At 34.8% G+C, this 21,329-nt stretch overlaps 2 protein-coding genes across 2 annotated transcripts; both read left to right on the forward strand.

Annotated features, from left to right (window-relative positions):
- Positions 1–590: 590 nt before the first annotated feature.
- Positions 591–5,042, forward strand: LOC104710310 (heat shock protein 90-5, chloroplastic). The gene is made up of 19 exons (XM_010426888.3): positions 591–1,100; positions 1,239–1,312; positions 1,423–1,548; positions 1,639–1,732; positions 1,825–1,908; positions 1,997–2,140; positions 2,231–2,347; positions 2,431–2,466; positions 2,572–2,652; positions 2,728–2,832; positions 2,923–3,063; positions 3,164–3,256; positions 3,350–3,427; positions 3,509–3,763; positions 3,866–3,968; positions 4,046–4,220; positions 4,298–4,403; positions 4,496–4,585; positions 4,679–5,042. The coding sequence occupies exons 1-19, from the start codon at positions 840–842 to the stop codon at positions 4,865–4,867; spliced, it is 2,352 nt and encodes a 783-aa protein (XP_010425190.1). The 5' UTR covers positions 591–839; the 3' UTR covers positions 4,868–5,042.
- Positions 5,043–7,639: 2,597 nt separating this feature from the next.
- LOC109126576 (defensin-like protein 293) lies at positions 7,640–8,129 on the forward strand. The gene is made up of 2 exons (XM_019230259.2): positions 7,640–7,749; positions 7,841–8,129. Exons 1-2 carry the CDS (start codon positions 7,701–7,703, stop codon positions 8,065–8,067), a joined length of 276 nt encoding a protein of 91 aa, XP_019085804.2. The 5' UTR covers positions 7,640–7,700; the 3' UTR covers positions 8,068–8,129.
- The last annotated feature ends 13,200 nt before the right edge of the window (positions 8,130–21,329 follow it).

The following is a 21,329-nucleotide window of genomic DNA, read 5'->3' on the forward strand; positions in this document are numbered from 1 at the left end:
AATGCCCACCACTAGTTAGACTCAACATTGTAGTAGTTTATTTAGTCCACATGAGACCCCTTCCACCAAAAGACCTTCACATCACTTCAAAATTCTAAACAGTTTTATTTTGTCTTGGTGTATGCATCTGAGTTTAATATATGGTATCTTGAACCCAATTATTGTTCACGCTCAGTATAGGCCTCTTTCATCCTCAAATCTCTAGTTAAATTATTACGGGCCGTAACATATAGGCCCAATAAGCTTATACGTATGAATTTTTTGAGTAATTAAATAAATTCGCACCCCTGAGCGCGTGAGTTCAGACATATATGTTTTTTAGGTGTGATTTCTGTAAACAACCAGTTGAAAAGCCTTTGGTTTTGGTTTTGGTTTTGTTAATGTACCATAAATTTGAAACTAATTAAAGTTAAAGCTATCTGTAATTACGGTTTATTTTCGTAATTTTTTAAAATATAAAGTTGTAATTGTAATTGATTCCGATTTCAATTGACGTCATTACATTGACTGACTCTTAACAAAAACCAATCGGTTTAGAGTTGTTTGGTTTGGTATTGTTTTAATTTTTCCGTCCACCCTGAAAGAGGCGCGTGTGAAACAAACGGATAATCCTACGGTTTTGATGAAATGGCTTATCGTAGACCTCAAAAACATCTCTTCCTCTCTACGACGCCTTCTTCTAGAAACCTCTACTACTACTCTGCCCACTCTCCTTAAACCTTTTAATAGGGTTTTTAGGTTACTCTTTGTTCAACTACTCACTCTTTTTCTTATTCTCTCTTTTAAGAGATAGAGAGAGGATTCTGAAATCTCAAATCTTTTTCCCTGTTTCGAATCTAATGGCTCCTGCTTTGAGTAGAAGTCTATACACGAATCCTTTGACTTCAGTTCCAATCACTCCTCTCTCTTCTTCTTCTTCTCGTCTCTCTCATCTCAGAACCTCGTTTCTTCCTCGTGGCGGCGCTCTTAGAACCGGCGTTTCCTGTTCCTGGAATCTCGAGAAGAGATGTGAACGATTCGCTGTGAAGTGTGACGCCGCCGTGGCTGAGAAAGAGACGACTGAAGAAGGCTCCGGTGAGAAGTTTGAGTACCAAGCTGAGGTTGGCTTCTCTCTGTTCATTTCTATAAAGTTTCAATCTTTATTTTGTGGGCATCTCTCAGTTTAATTGTACAAATCGAATTCTCCCGAATTGAATATAAAGATTTAAGATTTGATTGTTGAAATCTCAATTTTGCAGGTTAGTAGATTGTTGGATTTGATTGTTCATAGCTTATACAGTCACAAGGAGGTGTTTCTCAGGGAACTTGTAAGGTGAGTTCAATTTTGTGATATACTAATGGATTTGTTTTTTTGAATTGATTTGTGTGTGTGTTTTGAATTAGAATTGAATCTGATTTTGGATGTGTTTTGTATGTACCCAGTAATGCAAGTGATGCTTTGGATAAGTTGAGGTTCATGAGTGTAACAGAGCCTGCTTTGCTTGGAGATGGTGGAGAGCTTGAGATTAGGATTAAGCCTGATCCTGATAACGGCACCATTACCATAACGTATGGAGTGAATTCTTATCTTTTATTTTCATTTTGTGTTTTAGTATTAACAATTATATTGAACTGAGGAGGTTTGATGCGAATATGCAGTGATACTGGTATTGGTATGACAAAGGAAGAGCTTATAGACTGCCTTGGAACTATTGCTCAAAGTGGTACTTCGAAATTCTTGAAGGCTCTTAAGGTTATATATAATATCCATCTCTTTGAATATTTGTTGCTAGCAATTTCAGAGTTTTATTGACTCGTTATACTAATATTTCTATCTTTATTCAGGAAAACAAGGACCTCGGTGCTGACAATGGTTTGATAGGACAGTTTGGTGTTGGATTTTACTCTGCTTTCTTAGTTGCGGAAAGGGTGAAGACTTTAAACTTTTGTTTTGTTAGTGTCTTCTGGTTAGTGTATTTGTTATGAGGAGTGGGCTTATAGTTGTCTCTTCTTTCAGATTGTTGTGTCCACCAAAAGCCCCAAATCTGACAAGCAATATGTTTGGGAATCGGTAGCTGATAGTAGCTCATATGTGATCAGAGAAGAAACAGACCCTGAAAACATTCTACGACGTGGAACGCAGATCACCTTGTATCTGAGGGTACTATTCTCTATTCAATCATTCTTCCCATTGATGTGTTGGATATTGAGATCGCTTATAGTTTATTTGACTGTTTATTCCTGGCTGCAGGACGATGACAAGTACGAATTTGCGGAGTCTACGAGAATCAAGAACCTTGTGAAGAATTACTCTCAGTTCGTTGGGTTTCCCATCTATACATGGCAGGAAAAATCTAGGACTATAGAGGTGAGGATGGTAGTTTTGTTTTCATAACTGTAACAGTGTTTTCACGTTACTAATGTGTATTGAAAAATTGTAACTTGGTGTAGGTGGAAGAGGAAGAACCAGTGAAGGAAGGCGAAGAGGTAAAAAATCATTATGTTTTTGATTGTCTGTATAAGCTGTCCATAACCAGGTACTGTCCTAGACTTTTGTTTGCTGAGTTGATTTTGTTACTTGTTTGTTTCCAGGGTGAGCCAAAGAAGAAGAAGACAACTAAAACTGAGAAGTACTGGGATTGGGAACTAGCCAACGAGACAAAACCGCTATGGGTAAGCCTGGTAGCTTTAACATGTGTTTTGTTTTCGTTTAAAATGTTTGCTGATTAGTTTGTGTCTTTTAAATAGATGCGCAATTCAAAGGAAGTGGAAAAGGAAGAGTACAATGAGTTCTACAAAAAGGCTTTCAATGAGTTCTTGGATCCACTTGCTAACACACACTTCACAACTGAGGTCCTTGTCCTTAATAGACTATTTACATATATGTCAATTTATGAATTCAACGACTGGTGCTTACTAATTATATTCTCTTGATTCTCAAAGGGTGAGGTTGAGTTCAGGAGCATTTTGTACATTCCTGGGATGGGTCCTCTTAACAACGAGGATGTGACAAACCCTAAGACAAAGAACATTCGTCTCTACGTGAAGCGTGTGTTTATCTCTGACGATTTTGATGGAGAACTTGTGAGTCTTATGTATATATTAGTTCTTTCTTTTCTAGAACTCTCTTCAGATTTCCCCTGGTTTCATTTTTGTCTGACCATTTTTCGTAATCTGTTTGCAGTTCCCGAGATATTTGAGCTTTGTGAAGGGTGTGGTGGACTCAGATGATCTTCCTCTTAACGTTTCCCGTGAAATTCTCCAAGAAAGCAGGATTGTAAGTAATCAACAGTTAGTAATACAAATGTTGATTAGATTATATTAAGAATCTCACCTCGTAACTAAACTATTTTCTTGATAATATTCACAGGTAAGAATCATGAGAAAGAGGCTCATTAGGAAAACATTTGACATGATACAAGAAATCTCAGAAAGTGAAAACAAAGAGGTACATATCTTTCTAATCCAATTTTGTTCACTTAAGCTCTTTCGAAGATCAGAGATATGAATGTGGTACAAATGATTCCAGGATTACAAGAAATTCTGGGAGAACTTCGGTAGATTCCTTAAATTGGGTTGTATCGAAGACACTGGTAACCACAAGCGTATTACACCGCTTCTTAGATTCTTCAGTTCCAAAAATGAAGAGGAATTGACAAGCTTGGATGAATATATCGAGAACATGGGAGAGAACCAGAAGGCCATCTACTACCTTGCAACCGATAGTCTTAAGAGTGCCAAGTCCGCCCCTTTCTTGGAGAAACTAATCCAAAAAGACATTGAGGTATATATGCTTCAAGCTTAGGTTTTCATCTTCCAAAGATATTGTCTTGGTGCATGATTCTGGTTTGATTTGCTTTCTTACCGCTGGTTTTTTTAATGATAGGTTCTGTACTTGGTTGAACCAATTGATGAGGTTGCAATTCAGAATTTACAAACCTACAAAGAAAAGAAATTTGTTGATATCAGCAAAGAAGATTTGGAACTCGGTAATTATTGTTTTCATCAAATCTCGTGCATTTCTCTTGAACATTTGTTTGTAACAAAATTCTGTCTATTCTCGCAGGAGATGAAGATGAAGTAAAGGAGAGGGAAGCTAAACAAGAGTTTAATCTTCTCTGTGACTGGATTAAACAGCAGCTCGGTGAAAAAGTTGCTAAAGTCCAAGTCTCAAATCGTTTGAGCTCTTCTCCTTGTGTGCTTGTCTCAGGCAAATTCGGATGGTCAGCGAATATGGAAAGGTTAGTACTTTAGCAAAGGCTATATTAAAAACGAAAATTGACATCATCAAACTTATTGTGGCTGTTTATGGTGACAGATTAATGAAGGCACAAGCTCTTGGAGACACTTCAAGCTTGGAGTTCATGAGAGGTAGGAGAATCCTAGAGATCAATCCAGATCATCCCATCATCAAAGACTTGAATGTAAGTGCATGCTATATATTCATTCCTTAAGGAATCTCTCGTCTCAGAGATCTCTAAAAATGCGATTAATATTTGTAAATCTTTTGGTGTAGGCTGCTTGTAAGAATGCACCAGAGAGCGCTGAAGCAACAAGAGTGGTTGACCTCTTATATGACACTGCTATAATCTCAAGTGGATTTACTGTAAGAAATCCAATAGCTCTTTAGCTTTGATGTGTTTCCAAGTATAATCTGAAGTGGATCTTTTGACTCACTTTTGATGTGTTTGTTGAACAGCCTGATAGCCCGGCTGAGCTAGGGAACAAGATATATGAGATGATGGCAATGGCGGTTGGAGGAAGATGGGGTAGAGTTGAAGAAGAAGAAGAAAGCTCGACTGTGAATGAAGGAGACGACAAAAGTGGAGAAGCAGAAGTAATTGAACCATCTGAAGTTAGGGCAGAGAGTGATCCTTGGCAAGATTGATCCTCTTTATTATTTACCTTCTCTTGTCTGCCGGTGAAATTTTTGACACAACGCTTTATTTTTCCATTAGCAGTATCATGGGCCTATGAAAGCCCATTACTAAATCAAACGTGAACAAGATCTATCCAGTATTTGTAGTTTGTTTTTTTTAATAGCTAAAATAATTTGGGAGGAATTACCGAATTACACATAAAGAAGTTTCTCAACAAAGTATCATCTTAGTCTTACTCTGAATTTTGTGTAAAACTACAAATGTCACATATTTACAAATCCAACAATAGGTCATCATCAGCATATGTATCTTTAGATATGGTCGGTAGTAGCATTATTTTCCTCTTCTAGATATTACGCAGCGTTAATACTAATGTTAATTATGTTGTAAACAATCTCCTCTGTTGATGTCCGTATCGCACATCAGCAAAACGTTCTGATTAACCCCCGACCGGCGACGGTGCATAAGAAATTGATTTTCTTAGAAAATTTATTTCTCTCTTTGTATTATTAATTGAAAAGGAGTTTTACCCCCTCTATTTCTATCTTTTCTTAACATTCGTAGGTTTGATGAATTAATTGAATTAAAGACTGGTTTGAAATATGTTTTAGAAAATATGTTTTAGAAAATATGTTTTAGAAAATATGTTTTACTTGAATGGTGCTGAATCTTTTACCTATAGTAAATTGGAATAAAATACATAATTATTTATAAGGAAAAATGAGTTTTAAAAGTTCCAAAATTTTGCTATCTGGAAATGCTTTTATCCTCAAAAATTTTACAATCTTAAAAATAAATTCACATTTTTAAAAGTCTCCAATGTTTGCTTTCGACGTTACCATCAATGGTTTATTTCCACCCAAACCTCATATCATACCTTTTTTGTTTTTGTCATTACTGAATCGATCAACCCCGATCTATATCCAATCCTTGCTACGGAGGATAACGCGACTTAGTGGAATCGAATTCTGATAGAATCAGTTGCAGATCTGATGCTATAACTACTTGACTAAAGACAATTCCAATATCATACTTTTTAATATGGAAGATTGTAAGAAAAAAATATGACTCATCAATTTAGTGAGGAACAATCAGAGCAAATATATTTACAAAATATAAAGAAAATATCTATAAAATTAATTTCAAAATCTAAATATTTTCTGAACAATAAGTTGTATAAATAATAATCTATTATATTTATATAAATTTCTTAAGAAGGTTATAAACAAAATTTTATTTTAAAATAAAATTAAAATAGATACTATAATTTCATTATGAATGAAATTAATAAAAAATTTAATTTTTTAAATATATTTCTATATGAAATAAAATTTAGGAGTTTTAAGTGATATAATTACATAAGTATTGCATATTGATTTAAATTAAATACTATACATTTCTATTTGAATAATTTTTATAAAAAGGTAAACTATAATATCCAAATTAGTATGAAATCGTTTTAGATGCCATTCTCATATTTTATTATAATCTAGAAAAGAAATTCATTACCATTCTTACTGTTCATTCCTAACTAAATTTTATTTTATTCCTTTTATTCCTTAATTAAATAATTTATATATGTTTCCTTTCAAAATTTTTATATTTTCACTCATATTTATTAGTCTTATCTTGTTAAACCATCAATTACCCTCACCAAATCAAATGGCATCTAAAACGATTTCACTCATGCTCGTTTCGCTAATTCTTACATGTAAGTCTATATTATTTCATGAAACTTTGATTCACATGCTAAATGTACTGAATAAATTTGGTTTGCAATCACTAATGAAATCGATGTCTCAATATTAGGCATCATCTTAGTGACCATACCTGTAGCTGAAGCTCAAGTCAAATATCATAGCTGCTCGACCGTAGATGATTGCCAAGATGTTCATTGTTTAATCGCATCGGTAAAATGTATAGATTCTCATTGTAAATGTTTGCCAATTTCACCACCTTCAAGCAGAAAAAATCTTAATCTACTACCAGCTGAGACTCCATTACCGTGCAAGATAGCAAGTGATTGTGAGGATAAGCTTACTTGTGTTTTTGGAAAATTTATTTGCAAAAATTCACAATGTCATTGCTTAGATAAATGGTTAGTGAACTTACAAAACTGAAAAATCTATGTTATTGTGTGATGTTTTTGATAATAAATAAAATAAATTTAATAGAGAAGGTTTTTTTTGGTTTTGGATTTGTATGAAACTGCCAATATTTTTTTTCCAATATAGTAATAGTAATTAAAAACTTATGAAATTGAGGGAGTATTATAAGTTAAGGATTTTCACCGTCAACATGTATTCTTTACGAAAAAACTTAAATAATCATCACCATATTCAAATTATTTCATAAGTATAAATCTTGAGAAATATATATCTATATTTGGTGGAAAAATAAATATCTACCATAAATGAAACATATATCTATATTTGGTTGAAAAATTAATATCTACCATAAATGAAACATGAGACTTATCCATCCTATTGCTTGATAAGTAACTTTCAATTTGATTTCTAAGTGAAAGGAAAAAAATTTCTTAGAATAATTTTGTTCTGATTCACTTCAAAAAGTGGTGTTGCCACTAGTCACCTTTGCATGACTTTCATTTTTTTCTGCTAATATTTAAAACTTGGAAGGACATGTTGACCAAAACAATAATCAATGAGAAAACAATAAAAACATTTCAAAGACCACAATAAATGTTTGAACAGTCAAACACTGAAAATACGCTTCAAAGAACACAATAAAAAAGTTACAATATATAGTCATCTAAATCATTCCTCTAAACATACAAAATCTGAAGAGAAAAACAAAACTTTTCCATCTTCTATTCTATCAATGGCGTCTAGACTAACATCACTTTTCCTCTTCTTCTTTCTCATCTCTTGTAAGTTTCCCTCTTTAAATTTCTATTACATGCATCTATAACAACATCAATTTTGCAACATGTTTAAAAAATTCGTTTGAATATCATGTAGGTACATTTTTGTTACATGAAACCAATGCATTAAGAAAAATGGGTAGAAGCTATATTCCACTGTGCGGATCAAGAAATGATTGTGATGGCATATGGTGTAAAGGAAAAGCAGGAAAGACTGGACAGTGTAACATGTGGACTTGTAACTTTGATGAATATTGTCGTAAGATTGTTCGTTGCAAAAACTTGCCAGGACCATATTGTATGGAAGGAATATGTACTTGTTAAAAAAATGCTTTGTTTTAAAAAATGCATAGTGCATTACTAAAATAAAGTAGTTTATTAGGTAATTCGTTTTCCTGCTGTTACGTTGTAGTCACTATATAAACACAATAACAACCAAAATTTTGTTGCAATAAAGATTCAAACATAGAAGCATCATATTTACTATTAATCTATTATATATGTTAGCAATTTTTGCTGATTTTAATTTAGAGGGGTTTTATGAAATTTACTACTTGTGAGCAGTCAAGAATTTTAAACGTCTTCTCTTATGTGACGATAATCGTTATTTATATAACCAAGTCTTTAGATATCATGCATTCACCTTTTGATAAGGTAATAGTGATTTATGTTTTATTTTATTTTATTTTATCTTGTTTTGATGCTTGGTCCATTGCAATCGCTAGACACATTTATATAATCATCAAAATGTAAGGACCACGTTTTGTCAAAATGTAAGGATAACCAATTAATCTTTTATTAATATCCTTTATCATAAAAAGCATAAGTCACATGACTAGTCAAAATCTGACACATAGATTTTTATTTTATAAATTAATTTTTAAAAAACATATTAAACAAAATAAGGGATTGTGTAAAAAAAGTAGGAAAAAAAACAAACAAAAAATTATGTCCTATTTTAACGGAGACAAAAAGATAGAAACGGCAATTGTAACCATATTATCAAGCCCATAAATGAATAATCCTAGACCAAATATTTATTTATTGTTTTTATTGTCTTCTTGCTCATCGAGAATTCAAATATTTATTTATCGTTCAATCTGACTTATAACTGATTCATCTTTTATTTAATTCAGGAGAATTTGTTAAAAATGCTCCTTTTGATATACCCCTTTTTAAAAATACCCTATTTTTTGGCCATTTTTATTTTTGCTCTCTTTTAATTTTTAATGACCATTTTACCCTTAGATGAAAATTATTTTATTCGAATAAAAAGAAAAACAAAATTTTCCCGCCAAAAAATTTCCGACATATTTTCCCGCCAAAAATTTTTCGAAAAAATTTTCCCGCCAAAAAATTTTTGATAAAAAATTTCGACAAAAAAATTTTCCTGCCAAAATTTTTCCCGCCAAAAAAAATTTACAAGGTTTTATAAGGTTTCTACCTTATAAAAGCTATAAACACCTTGTAAAGGCTTTTACAAGATTTTTTAAAGAGTTTTAAAAGGTTTTTTAAACAACTTGTAAACGCTTTTACAAGATTTTTAAAAGGTTTTTAAAAGTTTTTCAAATGGTTTTTAAAAAGATTTTAAAAGGTTTTTAAACACATTGTAAACGCTTTTACAATGTTTTTAAAAACCTTGTAAAATTTTTTATAAGATTTTTAAAAGGGTTTTAAAAGGTTTTTAAGCACCTTGTAAATGCTTTTAAAAAGTTTTTAAAAGCGTTTACAAGGTGTTTAAAAACCTTTTAAAAGCATTTACAAGCTTTTTAAAAGCATTCACAAGGTTTTTAAAAGCGTTTACAATGTGTTTAAAAACATTTTAAAAACATTGTAAACGCTTTTTAAATTTTTAAAAGCGTTTACAATGTTTTTAAAATGTACAAATTTCAATATTTTTGGCGGGAAAAATTTTCGATTTTGGCGGGAAAAAATAATTTTTCGGGAAAAATTTTCGATTTTGGCGGGAAATTTTTTTGGCAGGAAAATATTTTTGATTTTGATGACTGTACATTCTTGCTGTCACTCAAAAAGGGTATTTTGGTCATTTTGTATATAAAGAGGGGTAGTTTTAAAAATAGTCAACATGAAGGGGTATTTTTAAAAAGGGATATGGAAAAAGGGGCATTTTTGAGAATGCCCCTTAATTCAAATTAGTTCGATTTCTTTTCTGTTTCTCTATTTTTTTATTCTCCATTTCTTTATAAACCTACAGTTAAAATTCTCAGAAAGATAAATGTTTAATTTTTTTTCTTCATATTCATTCATTTTCTCTACTCATATTAATTCGAATGATCTCATGTTTCACATCTAAATTCTTTAGAAAAAGAATGGAATATCACATATCTAATATCCCTGACAATGATATGTATTGTTTTAGTCAAAAGGTCAACCTGGAATAATTCTCGGCATCGAATTTATTATTGCAGATGAAAGGTACATAAACATTTGGGTGTGTTTACATTTGTTTCCCGCACATTTTCATTGGTATGTTTTATTTCTGTATTTTTACATTTCATTTTACACTGAAATTATTTATAAAGGATAACTGAAGGGGTAATGTGTAATTTTTTTTTTTGTTCAGATATTATTGGAGAAATTGTTGGTGTGAGTGAGACTACTGAAAAAGATTGTTCAGGAAATATGTCGAAGTTGTTGGTATTCAACTTAAAGGTCTCAGGTTAGTCATATTATAACTATTATGATAAAATAGTTATCTCAAATTACTAAATATTTTATTCTTTAATTTCTCTCGCAGTCGAACTATCTTTGAATGTGTTAAGGTCGAACCCTTAACCTGATTTAGAACAGTGAAGAAAGAGAGTGAGAAGAGAGTAATGCGCCTATTACGGCGGAGAGTTAAGAGAGAAGATAGAAATGTTATTTGATTATTAATGTCATAAGGATAACCTAACTAAGCCTCCTGTATTTATTACAAATCCCTTACTAGGGCTACTGATAAAACGACGCAGTATTGGTTAAACAATACCAAGCTCTTTTATTTGAATAATAAACCTTCTACTGGATTCCAAATGTTTGACCTCTCTAGCCACTTTTGACCTTCTCCATTTGTCTTGCTCTTCTCCCTTTTGTCCTCAATTTCCTCTTCATGAAAGCTACTGGAACTCTTAGTCTATCAATACTCCCCCGCAGAAGACTGATCTTGTCCTCAAGATCAAAATCAGGAAACTGCTCCATTAAAGTTGTAAGTGATTCCCAAGTAGCTTCTATCACTGGCAACCCTTTCCATTGTACCAAGACCTCCGTTTCTGTACCTTGAGCTGACCTGCGAATGTCCAACAATGTAACTGGTTCTGTAGCCCACTCGAGGTCAGGTGTTAAGATCGGTGGCAACGCTTGAGCTTGATACGGAGCTGGAATTGCCGACTTCAGTTGAGAAACATGGAAGACTGGGTGGATATTGCTGTGAGCAGGTAGATCCAGCTTATAAGCTACTCGCCCAATTTTCTGCAATATCTTATAAGGACCAAAGAATCTCTGAGACAGCTTCTCATTCCTCCTTTGTACCAGAGAACTCTGTCTGTAGGGTCTTAGCTTCAGATAAACCCAGTCACCCACTGCCAACTCTACTGACCTGCGATGCTTATTTGCTTCTTTCTGCATACGAGTCTGAGCCAGTTCCATGTTCTCTCGCAACTCGACCAGAAGACTGTCACGATCCTTCAGCAACTCTTCGACATTTGCATTCGGAGTAGGGGTGTCACCATAACGAATGAGCCTTGGTGGTTCACGGCCGTAAACTGCAAAGAAGGGTGTGTTCTGAATAGCAGAGTGGTACGAGGTATTGTACCAGAATTCTGCCCACGGTAGCCACTGAGCCCAACCTGAAGGTCGCCTACTTGTGAAACAACGCAGGTAAGTCTCTAGGCATCGATTGACTACTTCAGTCTGGCCATCAGACTGAGGGTGGTACGCAGTGCTGTGGTTCAGAGAAACTCCTTGCAGTTTGAACAATTCGGACCAGAAACTACTGAGAAAAATACGATCCCTATCCGACACCAACCTCTCAGGGAACCCGTGCAGTTTCACCACTTCTCGTATGAAGGCCTCGGCTACTGTCTTCGCAGTAAATGGATGCTTTAAGGAAATGAAGTGTCCATATTTGCTTAAGCGGTCCACTACCACCAATATTGAGTTAAACCTTTTTGACTTTGGCAAACCTTCCACAAAATCAAGGCTCACGTCTGTCCAAATTTGTGTAGGCACTGGTAGAGGAGAGAGTAACCCTGCCGGCGACAAGGTCGAGTACTTTTTTTCTTGGCAAGTCTGGCATTTTCGAATATAGTTCACTACATCCTTCCTCATACCCCTCCAGTGAACTTCCTGAGTGAGCCGCTTGAATGTTTTTAAAGCTCCCTCATGTCCCCCTATCGAACTCGCATGGAACTGCTCCAACAATTTTGGAATGAAGGGAGATCCCGCTGGAATGACCAGACAACCATTCTTGTACAACATACCTCTCTCTCGAGACTGTATCTTGGATGATCTAGTGATTTGTTTTCCAGTGCTGCGAATATGGTTCCCAGTTCTTGGTCTTGTTTAATTTCTTTCAACAGTTCCTCCTTATCCAAGTTTAAAGGAGAGTTCAGGGTTAGCTGTTGTAGTTTCTCCAACACTGGAATCCTCGACAAAGCATCTGCAACTCTGTTTTCCACACCCGGCTTATATTCTATGCGGTAGTTGAGTCCAATGAGTTTGGCTGTCAACCTTTGCTGAACAGAAGAAACTGCTTTCTGTTCAAGCAGATGCTTGAGGCTTCGCTGATCTGTCTTAATCACAAATTCTGGTCCCGTCAAGTAATGTTTCCATTTACTGACTGCTATCACGATTGCTAACAGCTCCCGCTCATACACAGATTTGACTCTTCCCTTTGACGAGAATGCTTGGCTGAGGAAAGAGATGGGTCTCTTATTTTGTGAGAGCACGGCACCAATTCCAATACTCGAAGCATCTGTTTCGATTGTGAACTCCTGACTGAAATCCGGTAAAGCTAGAACCGGTAAACTGGTGACCGCCTGTTTCAAGCTATGGAAAGCCCTTGTTGCCTCTTCAGACCACTCAAAACCTCCCTTCTTGAGTAGTTCAGTTAAGGGGCGTGCCATTAGTCCGTAGCTCCTGACGAAACGACGGTAGTACCCTGTCAAACCCAAAAATCCCCTCAATTCCGTGATGTTCTTGGGAGTGGGCCATTGCAGCATTGCCTCCACTTTGTCAGGATCCACAGCTACTCCTTCAGCTGAGATCTTGTGACCCAGATACGAGACCTCTGCATTCCCAAAAGAACACTTCTTGGAATTCGCATAAAACTTATTCTGCTGCATCAAGTCGAGAACCACCTTGAGATGTTGCAGATGCTCTTGAAGGCTGGCGCTATACACGAGGATGTCGTCGAAAAAGACTAAAACAAACCGTCGTAGATAGGGCCGGAAGAGATCATTCATTATGCTTTAGAATGTAGAAGGGGCATTTGTCAAACCAAAAGGCATGACCAAGAACTCATAATGCCCTTGGTGAGTTTTGAAAGCCGTTTTCTCCACATCACTGCTTCTCATACGGATTTGATGGTATCCGGACTTAAGGTCGAGTTTAGAAAACACCTTCGCTCCTTGCAACTCGTCTAGAAGCTCTTCTATCACAGGAATGGGGTACCTATCCGGTATAGTTGCTTTGTTTAGTGCTCGGTAATCAACACAAACCGCCATCCCCCGTCCTTCTTCTTCACCAACAGGACATGACTTGAGTAAGGACTAACGCTTGGCCTGATCACTTGAGCGTCGAGCATTTCCTGCACCAGTTTTTCAATTTTATTCTTCTGAACAAATGAATAGCGATAAGGGCGCAGGTTGATTGGGGAGGTCCCGGTTTGTAAGTTGATTGCATGCTCTCTGTTTCGCGGTGGGGGAAAGGTAAGAGGCATCTTGAAGACCGACTGGTACTCCTTGATCAACGTCTGTACTGCTGCAACTTCAGGGATCTTTTTGTCCAATGGCTTCTTTCCATCGAACATAGTGGTAAGCTCTAGCAAGTACGCTTCTCCTTCATGATGAATAACCCTCTCCATGGAACGTAATGATATTGGTTCCTTGCTGAGAGCTGGATCACCCACAATTGTCACCCAACGAGGACCAATCTTCCAACTTAAGGTTCTGTTGAGCCAGTTAATTTTAGTATCCCCCAATGTAGCTAACCAGGAATATCCCAGCACTACATCCGTACTCCCGAGCTCTATCACCAGCAACTCTTCCATGATCTCTACACCTTGTATGCCCAACAGTGTACCTGATACGCAACCTTTTCCTTTCAGTATCCGGCCACCTCCCACTGGAACACCAAAGGGTCTTGTAGTTGATATGGTTAACCCTAACTCTTGTACCAGACCATAATCTACGAAACTTCTTGTCGCGCCGGAATCTATCAGGACTACCACATCCCTATCCACAAGCTTACCCATCATGCGCATAGACTTCTCATCAGTGAGTCCTGAGATGGAGCTAAGGGACAGAACCTCATACTCCTGTAGTTCCTCAGCCTCATCCTCTAACACTTCTTGTTGCTGCTGAACTTCAACCGCATCACAGTATTGTTTCTCCTCCTCAGCCACTTCCAGACACTTTAGCTTCGGCTGAGTTTTACAGCGATGACCAGGAAACCATCTGTCACCACAATGCCTACACGGATTGGAGTTTCGACCTTCTTGACCCCCTTGGTTTTTCCTGAACTCTCTATTGTTCTCCACAGGACGCTTGCCCTGGGAATGATCCACTGGTCGAGAAGAGCTCACTACCTGACCATGTGTAGGTGAGTAAAAAGATCTCACTGTCTGTCTCGGTTGCAGACTAGTGTTCTCACTCTCCTGGTGCTCAATTAGCTTCGCCGTATCAACAATCTCCGCCAAATCAAAAGGTCTGCAACGAACCACTTGGTCCCTGATACTCTTCCTCAAACCCTGCAGAAAAGCAGACTCCAAAACATCATCAGAGACGTGAGGCAACTCCACTGCTAACTCCTCAAACTGCTCACGATACTCCTCGACACTTCCTCTTTGGTGAATACTCATCAGTTGATCCAAAACCGATAACCCTCTACTTGGTTTGAATCGTACCTTGAACCTTTCCATAAAATCTTTCCAACTACCAATCCGTTGTCTACCATAAGCCATTCTCCACCAAGTAACAGATGACCCAGTAAGACAAGAGATTGCCAGATCTATCTTAGCATATTCCGGTGTTCCTCTACTCGCAAAGCATTTCTCTAACCGAAAAAGCCAATCTTCAGGACTCTTACCTTCGAACATAGGCAGCTCCATGGGACGGTTAGGGTATTCCGGCACACAACCTTGAGTGACCGCTTGCTGCTCTGGCGGTGGAGCCGAAAATCTCAAAGTCGACGGCTTGAGGTGAGATTCTTGTTCCAGGTTTGGTAGAATCCCCACTGTCGGTTGACTAGTTGACCCATTCATCGGCGTCGTAACCAGCTGAGTCTGAACCGCCGGTGGTGGGCTGTTAAACCCTGGAGGAATAGACGACTCAGTGATAACCCCAAGCGTTTGGTTGCGAAGGATCTTGTGGAGCATATCCTTGATGAACTCGATGTCAGCATCGTGTTTGTTGACTCGTTGTTCAAGCGAAGGAGACGACGGTGAGGTTTGGGAGGATAACTCGAGCTCGCTAGTTTCGATTGAAATGTTTTTCCCGGTATCCTTTTGTTGAGGAGCCATGGAAATCTCTCAATGAAAGCACCACTTGTTAAGGTCGAACCCTTAACCTGATTTAGAACAGTGAAGAAAGAGAGTGAGAAGAGAGTAATGCGCCTATTACGGCGGAGAGTTAAGAGAGAAGATAGAAATGTTATTTGATTATTAATGTCATAAGGATAACCTAACTAAGGCTCCTGTATTTATTACAAATCCCTTACTAGGGCTACTGATAAAACGACGCAGCATTGGTTAAACAATACCAAGCTCTTTTATTTGAATAATAAACCTTCTACTGGATTCCAAATGTTTGACCTCTCTAGCCACTTTTGACCTTCTCCATTTGTCTTGCTCTTCTCCCTTTTGTCCTCAATTTCCTCTTCATGAAAGCTACTGGAACTTTTAGTCTATCAGAATGTTGTACCTTTTTCATGATGAAGATGTCTTATGTATATAAAAATAATAGTGCAGGGCCAATAATTTTCTTAGGATTCTTATGAAGACCAAGAAATATAATGGTAACAAAGTCCATCGTATAACTAATTTATCATATCTCTTTTGTATGTCACCATGTAACAAAACATCTTTTTTTATAGGTAAATTATCTGTGCAAAAACTCCAATGGTAACAAAGTCCATCGTATAACTAATTTATCATATCTCTTTTGTTTGTCACCATGTAACAAAACATCTTTTTTTATAGGTAAATTATCTGTGCAAAAACTCCATATTTATGAAATTAAAAAGCAGTGAGCATATTCTTTGTTAGATAACTATAATTGTTATGAATATATTTACTTACTCTTAAAATGTTGCAGGATGCTCCATAGTGATTCTAACGATGCTTTTTGAGTTTCTCAATATATGACACCTAATCTGAGCCAAAAAGTAAAAGATTCATTCCCATTAAGCAGCTGGAAATCTATTGATCAGATTACTACAATCTGAGGTATTAATTTGTATATATATTCATCTCTGTTTTATATAAAGGGGCGATATACTTATCTTATTTTTATTTCACAACACTAGGAAAGTACTTGCCTTACTTTTGCAAGAAATTTGACACATAGTGTTTCATGCGACACTTGCAACAATCAAGAAACATCGACAAGTAAGCTATCATTCGCCTTAACAATTTTATCAAGCTAAGTATGAGACTTTAAGAATGATGTTTCTTTCTCTTGATCAACATGTACAAAATACATGTTAAAGTAGTTGATCATACAATAGATAAAAAAGTTGGAAGACCAAAGTCTGGCTGGTGCCTGGTGAGTCCGTTGTTTTTTTTTTCTTTTTCCTTTTTGCAACAATAAACATGGAAAAATTAGTTATTTTATACAGTCTAATGGCATCGGCTTAATTATAAATATATTTATCTTTGTTAATAAAATTATAATATTTTACTTCATCTAAGTTTATAGTAGATATTTTAAATTTTAAATTAATGCCAACAGTAACCATGCGTAGTAACAAAAAAAAATGATTGAAGTTTAACTGCAAAATTTTGCTTGCTATGTCACAAATGTGTCAAAGAATTTACTATATAGTAAAATAGCACACAATTAAGAATTTATTATATAAGTTCAGCAGTTTAAATTTCGTGCTTATGCACGGGTCAAATACTAGTATTGTATAACTAAACACACGTTTTTAGTGAATAAAATAAAATTAGATTATGTAACCGAATGAGTTTGATGTCAAATGAATTCGGTATCTTCACAATATATGAGTGATAAGAACAAAATATCAAAATATATGAATGTCTAACAGTTATGGTATTATAATCAGCCAGAAAAAGAGTAATATAATAAATTAAGTTTAAGTAATATGTTTATATGTGTTATAAGAAACACCTTAATCATTAAATCTTGATAAATGCTAGATGGATATAGTTACTCTTTTTAATAACCCATATGATAATTAAGGTCCATCCAGTATTAAAGAAAAAAAATCAGTGTTCTTTTACCCAAAAAGATGTACAATATAAATTGCAAGACCCAAGTCATAAATCTTTTAAAAATATTATGATATTATACTCAAATCATAAAAAAAATGACATCAAAAGTAGTATTTCTCTTCCTCCTTTTACTGTTGACACCTTCTAAGTCTCTAAATCTCTCACAAGTCTTTTAGCTAAATATTTGTTGGATTTTTACATATAGCATATCTTATTGTGGACTGATACATTTCACAGTTGCTCAAACATTTGCCCCTTGCAAGACCAGGGAAGAATGCAATGCTGCCGCCAATTGCACAAGCAGGAAAGCTCTATGCATAAGGGAAAAATGCCATTGTATGAGTTCATCAACTCATTTTGGGAAGCTTAACAAACTTAAGATGATGAAAGATTTAAAGCCGTACAAGGCGAAAAACTGATAGTGATTATCTATATGATATCAAATGTGTTCGGGCTAGCTAGCCTCTCGATCATTTGTGTTTTGATAAAAAATTTTATTCATAATAGAACATATGTAAAGCTTGGTGCAATTATAGAAAATTCCAATTGCAAATGCGTTTTGTTTTGACGGGTGAAAGACTTTGCATAATTAATAATTGATCTTTCTTTTATTAAACCAAGTGATTTATATGCTCAATGACAACGTCATCATGTAATAGTAGTTAATTAATAAAAGTGGATATACAATATGATTGTAGGGAATGTTTATAACTTAACTATACTTATAAACATTTTTAATATGTTTAATTTACCTTAAACTTAGATCTTTTGGATTTCCAACAACAAAGATTGTACTTTTCTTATTGCTTAGATGATTTCACAACCTTTTTTTCTTGCAAATATCTAGATAATTCTATGTGTTTATTTTTATATATAGCAAAATTCTGAATAATTGCATAATAACTAAATTTTTTAATTGAAACGAAATATGTTTTATCCAAAAAAAAGGAGGTGGGCGTAATATAATAACTCCTATTGTGGCTAACGTTGTCGTTTAATGTCTTTTTATTATAGCCGTTGGATTAAGATTCTAAGAATTAGAAAGAAAGTTAACGGTTTTTGAATTTGGGTTTAATGGAAGACATTGTTTTTTGAGTAAAAAAATAGAGCCTAGTTTACCTTGGTTAGATAACGAACTGATGCAACAGATATATCACTATTCGAAAACTGAAAACCTTGAATGCATCGGTTGTTCTCTAAAGTAGCTGACTCAACATTCCTAGAATCAATAGGCAGCTACATAAAAAAAAAAACATCAAATATAGGAAAGACATACTAATGCAGTAAGAAAACTACAGTGTATTCACTTACTGTTACACATAAACGATTCAACTCAGGGTCATCTTGAAACCTCCTGAAAAACGTCTCTACTTGACGATCATTTCGCAAATACATTGGTGGAGAATCTTCTACCATCAAATTCATCCTTGAAGAAAGCCTACAGCTAAGTTTGATATTATTCACTAAACAATCAAGTCCAAAATCTTCAATTATCATCTCAGCTAAAACTTTATATGTGATATTCTCATCTACTTCACTAAGAGATCCTCCTTTTTTAGAATCAATTGCAAAATCCCAGACTCCTCTATCGTTTTGTTTCCACTCTCCACAAACAGAGTATAACTCAATCATAGTCACTAATCAGGTTAGAGATCACCTTGCGATCGAGGCTAGATCTCGATCTGAATCGAGAAGAACCACTACCAAATTAAACTTGTGAATCGAGAGGAACCACTACAAAATTGAGCAGGATCGATCACTAAACTGACATCAGAGCTAGACAAATTGACACATATAGCCGGAAATGATGAAACACAACAACGGAGCTAATCGTTACCGTAAGATCTCAATGGAAAAGTTGGTGCCATCGTATATTGTTGTAAGATTGTTCGTTGCGAAAACTTGTCAGGACCATATTGTATGGAAGGAATATGTACTTGTTAAAATATACTTTGTTTTAAAAAATGCATAGTGCATTACTAAAATAGAGTAGTTTATTAGGTAATGCGTTTTCCTGCTGTTACGTTGTAGTCACTATATAAACACAATAACAACCAAAATTTTGTCGCAATAGGGATTCAAACATAGAAGCACCATGTTTAGTATTATATATGTTAGCAAATTTTGCTGATTTTAATTTAGAGGGGTTTTATGAACTTTGCTACTTGTGAGCAGTCAAGAATTTTAAACGTCTTCTCTTATGTGACGATAATCGTTATTTATATAACCAAGTCTTTAGATATCATGCATTCACCTTTTGATAAGGTAATAGTGATTTATGTTTTATTTTATTTTGTTTCGATGCTTGGTCCATTGCAATCGCTATGACACATTAATATAATCATCAAAATGTAAGGATAACCAATTAACCTTTTATTAATAAATTGTATAACTAAACACACGTTTTTAGTGAATAAAATAAAATTAGATCATGTAAGCGAGTGAGTTTGATGTCAAATGAATTCGGTATCTTCACAATATATGAGCGAAAAGAATAAAATATCAAAATATATGAATGTCTAACAGTTGAGGTATTATAATCAGCCAGAAAAAGAGTAATATAATAAATTGAGTTTAAGTAAAATTTTTATATGTGTTATAAAAAATATCTTAATCATTAAATTTTGATAAATGTTAGATGGATATAGTTACTCTTTTTAATAACCCATATGATAATTAAGGTCCATCCAGTATTAAAGAAAAAAAATCAATGTTCTTTTACCCAAAAAGATGTACAATATAAATTGCAAGACCGAAGTCATAATTCTTTTAAAAATATTATGATATTATACTCAAATCATAAAAAAATGACATCAAAAGTAGTATTTTTCTTCCTCCTCTTACTCTTGATACCTTGTAAGTTTCTAAATCTCTCACAAGTTTTTTAGCTAAATATTTGTTAGATTTTTACATATAGCATATCTTAGTGTGGACTGATATATTTCACAGTTGCTCAAACGTTTGCCCCTTGCAAGACCAGAGAAGAATGCAATGCTGCCGCCAATTGCAGAAGTAGGGAAGCTCTATGCAAAAGGGGAAAATGCCATTGTATGAGTTCATCAACTCATTTTGGGAAGCTTAACAAACTTAAGATGGTGAAAGATTTAAAGTCTTCTTATATGATATCAAAATGTGTCCGGGCTAGCTAGCCTCTCGATCATTTGTGTTTTGATAGAATTTGTTCTTCATAATATAACATACGTAAAAGCTTGGTGCAGTTATAAAAAATAGTTTCAATTGCAAATGCGTTTTGTTTTGATGGATGAAAGACTTTGCATCTATAATAATTGATCTTTATTTATTAAACCAAGTGATTTATATGCTCAATAACAATGTCATCATGTAATACTAGTTAATTAATAAAAGTGGATATACAATATGATTGTAGTGAAATGTTTATAACTTAACTATATTAAACATGTTTAACATGTTTAATTTACCTTAAATTTAAACCTTTTGGATTTCCAACAACAAATATTGTACTTTCCGTATTACGATGATTTTACAACCTTTGTTTCTTGCAAATATCTAGATAATTCCATGTTTTTTTTTGTATAGCAAAATTCTGAATAATTGCACAACAGCTAGATTTTTTAATTTAAACGAAATATGTTTTATCCAAGAAAAAGGAAAAGGAGGAGGTGGGCGTAATCTAATGTTGGCTAACGTTGTTGTTTAGTGTCGTCTTTTTATTATAGCCGTTGGATTAAGATTCTAAGAATTAGAAAGAAAGTTAACGGTTTTGAATTTGGGTTTAATGGAAGACTGGTGTGGTTAAAAAATGTAAGTTTTGTTGTATAGTTGAATTGACCGACACGTCACTCTTCTAAACGGTCACAAATTGTGGACGTGAAACTTCATTTAAATCTGAAAAAGTAATCAATTTCGAAGCAAATGGAGAAAGAGAGAGATTAAG

This window comes from Camelina sativa, chromosome 9 (assembly GCF_030686135.1).
Source record: "Camelina sativa cultivar CO46 ecotype springtype chromosome 9, ASM3068613v1".
Lineage (NCBI taxonomy): Eukaryota > Viridiplantae > Streptophyta > Magnoliopsida > Brassicales > Brassicaceae > Camelina > Camelina sativa.